This window comes from Apteryx rowi, unplaced genomic scaffold (assembly GCF_003343035.1).
Source record: "Apteryx rowi isolate R43461 unplaced genomic scaffold, aptRow1 scaffold_69, whole genome shotgun sequence".
NCBI lineage: Eukaryota > Metazoa > Chordata > Aves > Apterygiformes > Apterygidae > Apteryx > Apteryx rowi.
The window spans coordinates 343818-349711 of NW_020450971.1; the positions used below are offsets into that span (position 1 = coordinate 343818).

Here is a 5894-nt window from a genome sequence, read left to right on the forward strand (position 1 = left end):
GCAGCCCCCGCCCGGCGCCTCGGATCGGGGGCGGCGGCCGCCGTCGGGGCGGGGGCGGCACGCGGCGGTTCCCCGCTACACACGCACACACGCACACACACACACACCCGCCGCTGGCTGACACCACCCTGCGGGAGGGCTTGGTCCCTCGGCGGCGGCCCTGGCACCCACCCGTGGCTCGGGGTCCYCTCTCCCCGGCAGGGGGGAAGCTGTGGATCGGCAGCTCCGGACATCAGGGCACGGCTGGGATCCTCCGGGCTGGAAACGCTGCTGTGAGACAAACGCAGACCCTCTTCCATCCTCACCCTGCCCCAGGACGCTCCAGAGCCCACTGGGATGGGGCAGGGTGTGGGGAAGGGATGGTCTCTTAGCTGGTGTAGACAACGGGGAACAGCAGTGCTCAGCTCTCAACCCTGGAGGACGGCTAGGGTAGTCTCTCCAGCTCCTTGAGGAGCTTTGGCTCAAGCCATGACAGTAGTTTCCTTATGTTGAGCCAGGTTCTGCACTGAGTCGGGGCCATATAAAAATAGTCTTTCTTCGCTGGTGTCCCACTCCCTCTGTGTTTGATCCGGGGAAGGATTGCAGTCTGCAAGCAAATATGCTCTGTGCATGAAACGGCTAGTTACTTGGCTTTCTTTGTGCCACCCGGCAAACTCCCACCCTGCTGTGGGAAATACAGCTGCAGTCCTTCAACTTCTGGCACTGCCACCCATGGCAAAGGGTTGTAAGTGGTGCTTGGCTGCCGGCTCTTGCCAAAAGAGCTCAAGGCATAGGCAGAGTCCTGCTTGGGCTTCTGTAACTGCTCAGCCTCCCCAGGGCAAAGAGAAACAACAGTGTGTGCATATTGCTGAAGAAAGGCACCTGGGACTAAAAGCCACAGAGGAAGCAGATTTGGGAAGCTGGAAGTTAGGTGGACCTCACTGATCYTCTTTGCAATCTTTGCACTCTCTTCCTTTGCAGCGGCTTGCGTGTCAAAGCAGGCAAAGAGCTTAGCTCCTGTTACTGGGGGTGAGCCCAGTGGCTGACTTGCTACTTGTTCAAAAGGGATTCTCTCTAAAAACCCCCTTCCTAAGAGCTAGGAGTAGTCAAGTGGTCATGAACTGCAAACTTGACTCACCTCACCCAAGGGTGCCCACAGAGTGGGATTTTTGTCTTCACTCTTTCATTTCTACGCATCTTGCATTAGGATCCTTTTATGCTGCTCCTATGAAACAGTGTGGCTGGAGATAAGCACAGTGCTAGGCTTCTGTTACTTCTTGGTACAGGACCAGTCCATGGGGAGTACAAGCAGCTAGTTCTACTTAAGAGCAGCCTCGGGGCTGCACTAACATTATACAGGGCAGAGCTCCAGGCCAACCCTGCCAGATAGTTAGGGGTGTAGCAGGGAAACCCCTACTCCCTGTGGTCTCCCAAACAAATACTTGCACAGAGCATGGCTTGGCCAGGATGGATCATCAGTCTGTCTGCTGAGCCAGGTTTATATAAGTGTTGTTTGGTGGTATCAAGAGATGTCTGAGTCAATTGGCTTGGCTTTGGAAAATGTATAAATACATGGCATCTGGCCCAAGGCTATATCGCTATTTGACTTGGCCCCAGACCCTCGGAGATATTCTGTCATCTTTCACCCAGTCTCAGCTTGGCCCTGAATCTCTATTGGGTACCTTCCAGGAGCAAGGTTGGAGTAGGAGTGCCAGAAATACTGTCACTCTGTCCTTCATGGCTATATCTAGTGTTCCTTTTCTGGCAAACCCGTGGGTGCTCCCTGTGTGGGCTCTAAACTCCCCTCCTGCTCACTGGCGCAGCAGAAAGACTGTACAGTAATGCAGTTCTCCCTTGGCATACTCAGCCTTCAGGGCYGGCTGATCCTGACCAGCAGGATGTTGGGTTAGGCAGGTCACTGGTCAGACCCAAGGTATGACAGTCCTTAGTTTCCTGTTATTAACAGCAATACAGCATCATCTGTCCTTCATTGGCAAACGTGGTGAACCYCCAGCCCTTGGAGCAGGCTGTGACGAGGACTGCAGATGGAGGAGGTGTCGTGTCCAAAGAACCACCTCTGGCAGGCAATATTTTTCCCTTCTTGTAGTGGGGAAGTGCAGGCTGCTTTAGATAATGCTGTTTACTCTAGCTGCACCTTCAGCAACCAGGGATTACGAGGGAAGAGAGCTGCCTGCCAGATTCCCAGAGAGAGAGCAGAAAGGCATGGGCCTGATCCTGCAGTGCTTGCTTACGGAAAGGACTTGGGATTGGTAGGATGATGGGTTGCATTCTCTGGCAGGCTTAACATCAGCACATTGCTGCTTTTTTTTCTTTTTTTTCTTTTTTTTTTTTTCCAGGTTGGAAGGAAGTGGTAGATCACTATGGCTCTGGCAGACAGTGCAAGCTGTGCCAAACCCAACGAGGACTTCCCTTTCCCTGAGATCATTGAACTCAATGTGGGTGGACAAGTCTACATCACTCGCCATCCTACACTGGTCAGTGTGCCTGGCTCACTGCTCTGGGAAATGTTCACACAGAAGAATATCCGTTCCTTGGCCCGTGACAGCAAGGGACGGTTCTTCGTGGATCGGGATGGCTTCCTCTTCCGTTACATCTTGGATTATATGAGGGACCAGCAGCTAGTGCTGCCCGACCACTTCCCAGAGAGGAGCCGTCTGCAGCGAGAAGCCGAGTACTTCATGTTGCCAGAGCTTGTGAAGATGCTGGCCCCCAAACTCAGCAAACAGAACTCTATTGGAGACGATCCATGCCAAAGTGACCCGGAGGAGCTGTCGCCCAATGCTGATGCCACTCGCAATCTAGCTTCTGCCAGTGTCACAGTCACTAGTGCTGTAGCTGGTGCCCCTGGGGGCTCAGTCACTGCCAGCGTGGGTGCTGCTGGCACCGAAATCCGCAGGTCAGGTTTCATCACCATCGGCTACCGGGGCTCCTACACCCTGGGCAGGGACAGCCAGACGGATGCCAAGTTCCGCAGGGTGGCACGGATCATGGTTTGTGGCAAGACATCACTGGCCAAGGAAGTCTTTGGGGATACCTTGAATGAGAGCAGGGACCCAGACAGGCCCCCGGAGAGGTACACCTCCAGGTACTACCTCAAGTTCACCTTCCTGGAGCAAGCCTTTGACAAACTGGCTGATGCTGGCTTCCACATGGTGGCTTGCAACTCCACAGGCACTTGTGCCTTCGCCCATGACCAGACAGATGACAAGATCTGGACCTCTTACACCGAATATGTTTTCTATCGTGAGTGACACCAAAAAAAAAAAAAAAACACCGAACACCAACTCTCCCTTTCCTCTCCTGTGCTGGCTGTTGCCTTTAGACAGTAGACACCAGACCCCTGAACCCCAAGTTTCCCCCCTTTGCCTCCTTTTGAGTTTGTTCTTTTTTTTTTTTTTTCCCCCCCTCCATCTTCCAAGTTGAACCTATTGGGCTCTTCCTTGTAGCCATTGCTGAACATCAACCTTCTTCCCTCTCTCCGACTTCTGCAGTAGCCAACTGTAGCTCCCAACCCTCCCTGGATCTGTGGACTTGGACACTGTTGTATCTATGTTTGGGTGGGAGGGAGAGGGTGTGGGGGATACACCAAACTGGGAATGGGTCTGGGATTCGCGCAGCCAGATAAACTTGTCTGTGTTACACTGAACTCCAACTCCCACGAGCGCTATTTCGTGCAGCTACCTGGGGAACTTGCTGTATGCACTGTATTTGATGTGCCAAGGAGTTCAAGTGAGGAAATGCTGGTTTAAGGATATGGAGAAAGGTGGGAAGCAGAGAGGAGAGTTGGGATGGGGTGGGGGGGGGATGGGGTAAGATGAAGCCTTGCAGCACAGATATATTGCCATTAGCCCATGTAAGCAGCTTAGCATTTAGACTGTCAGTATTTGGGAACGTTAGACAAAGATGCACCCTGTGTTTGCAGTTCTGATTCAAAGCATTGCTGCTGCTCTGGGATGCCTTGGGGTTTTGGGGGAGGGGGTGGGGGGTGGGCTGGACAGGGGCTGAGACACATACTCTGTTCATATGTATTTGGAGGGAGGTGGGGTGGGCAGGGAGGGAAAAGACTTTACATGCTATAGGGTGTGAAATGCTTGTACATCTCTCAAACTAGTTCAAGGTCTGTCAAAAAAGTACCYTCATCTTTCCTTCAGAGTATGACAGTGATGTGGGCTTCAGAGGGATGGGGTTTGACTGCTCCAGTGAGTGGCATTTGGGTCCAGCCACAGCTCTGACTTCATAGGTTAAAGGAAGTTTTTACTGAAAATGAAAATCTTTGCCACTTTGGCAATCTCTTGCTAAGGTCTCTCTAATCACAGCTCTCCACGGTCTGCCTGTGGGCCTGGGGCTGGCTGCTGCTTTACCACGCCTGGCAATGTGTAATAAAGGAACAAAAAAGACTTGCCTCTGTGTTCATGTGCTGAGGTGAAAAGGAGGTAGTGCCTTTTTTATGCTGCATGCACACAGAGGTGTTTCTTGAGTGGGCAGTAGTAGTGGTATTTGGACAGAGAGTGATGTATCTGCATTACAATGAAGGGGAAGGTAGACAAACTTCTTGGGACCCTCTTGCCTTGCTCTGACCCCCTTTTGCTCTGCTGGTAGCTCCTCTTTGAACCCTCTCTTCCATTTTAGCTGGGTCAAATTGCAATCCAGCCTATCCCTGCAGGGATGCAAGTGGTCTGGTCCAAAAGTATCCCCTGTCTGCAGGTCAGCCCTGGATGAGGTCCTCATCATTCAAGCAGGAGCTTGCAAGCTGTCAGCCTGCAGCAGCAGTCGCAGCCAGCCGCACTCCTGCCTACCCCAACCACTGCCCGCTGCACCCGGCCTGTCCAGGTCCTCTGCACTGCCGTGCCACGTCTCAGCTCCTTTACGCCCACCAGCCTCCCTCGGCCCTCCTCCGTTACTCCACCTCCGGCTGCTTCTCAAGCAGCCTCTGTGAAGCTCTTGTTGCAGGAAGCTAAGGATCATCWTGTTAGTTGGATGCCAGCCAGAGAGATTTCTGTTTGGGGCTGATTTGGGAGGAAGGTTTACAACTGGTTTCTGAAGAGGCGGGAGGGCTGAACTCTTCTGCTATGCAAGGAAAGCAAAAACTTTACAGCAAGGCAGTCCCTCTGCCCTGAAGAAGGGGAAGGCAAAATGGTATTTTTATAGGGGCCTGTTCCTCATTGCAACAGTATTTTGAGGCGGAAATGACAACCAGATTTTAAAAAAAAAAAAAGAAAAAGGAACTTGAGCTCTGCATGGAGGGAGAGAGGCTGAAGGACAGAATTAAAATCCTTTTAAAAAAAAAGGGGGGGGGGTGGACTCCATGCTTGCTTGTGGGTTTTTTGTTTTTTTTTTTAATTAAAGATTTTTCTGTTAGTAATTAGGAATGATTGGAAAAACAAATTGCTGCCTGGTGAGAAATGCTAGTGTTCTAATGTTTGCGTTTCCCCTCTGGAGCTGGACTGAAAAATTGATCTCACAGGATGAAACATTTTTCCCTTGAGAAAGACCATAATGGCAAAGTCAACATTTAGGTGGTTCTGATCTTGCCAGGTTATGTGATCTGGGCTGTTAAACCTAATACCCAAAATGAAATACTATTGGAGCAGAATAGTTTTGTTTTGAGTCATTTCAGAGTCTGTCAGTCTTCATCAAAACTGATGCCTTGTGTAAAAAATACTTTTGTTGAGATCTAACTCTCTAGTGGAAGGCTGTTCTGACAAGTTTGGGTTTGTTTCTTTTTTTGCATGTATCTAACAATAGACTGTGATTTCRCTACAGCCCATAGCTGGGAGGAGAACATGGGTAACTCAATTCTTAGGAGAGACAATTTGCAGAGGAATGGTGCGGGTTCCTCTCCGTAATGGGAAAAAAAAAAATCTAACTGAGGTTTTCATCCTTTAAACAGTCAT

General features: G+C 50.9%; 1 protein-coding gene across 1 annotated transcript; it reads left to right on the forward strand.

Annotated features, from left to right (window-relative positions):
- The first annotated feature begins 159 nt into the window (after positions 1-159).
- On the forward strand, positions 160-3646 carry LOC112975798 (BTB/POZ domain-containing protein KCTD12-like). Its single transcript, XM_026086331.1, has one exon. The coding sequence runs from the start codon at positions 2361-2363 to the stop codon at positions 3249-3251; it is 891 nt and encodes a 296-aa protein (XP_025942116.1). The 5' UTR covers positions 160-2360; the 3' UTR covers positions 3252-3646.
- Positions 3647-5894: the final 2248 nt, after the last annotated feature.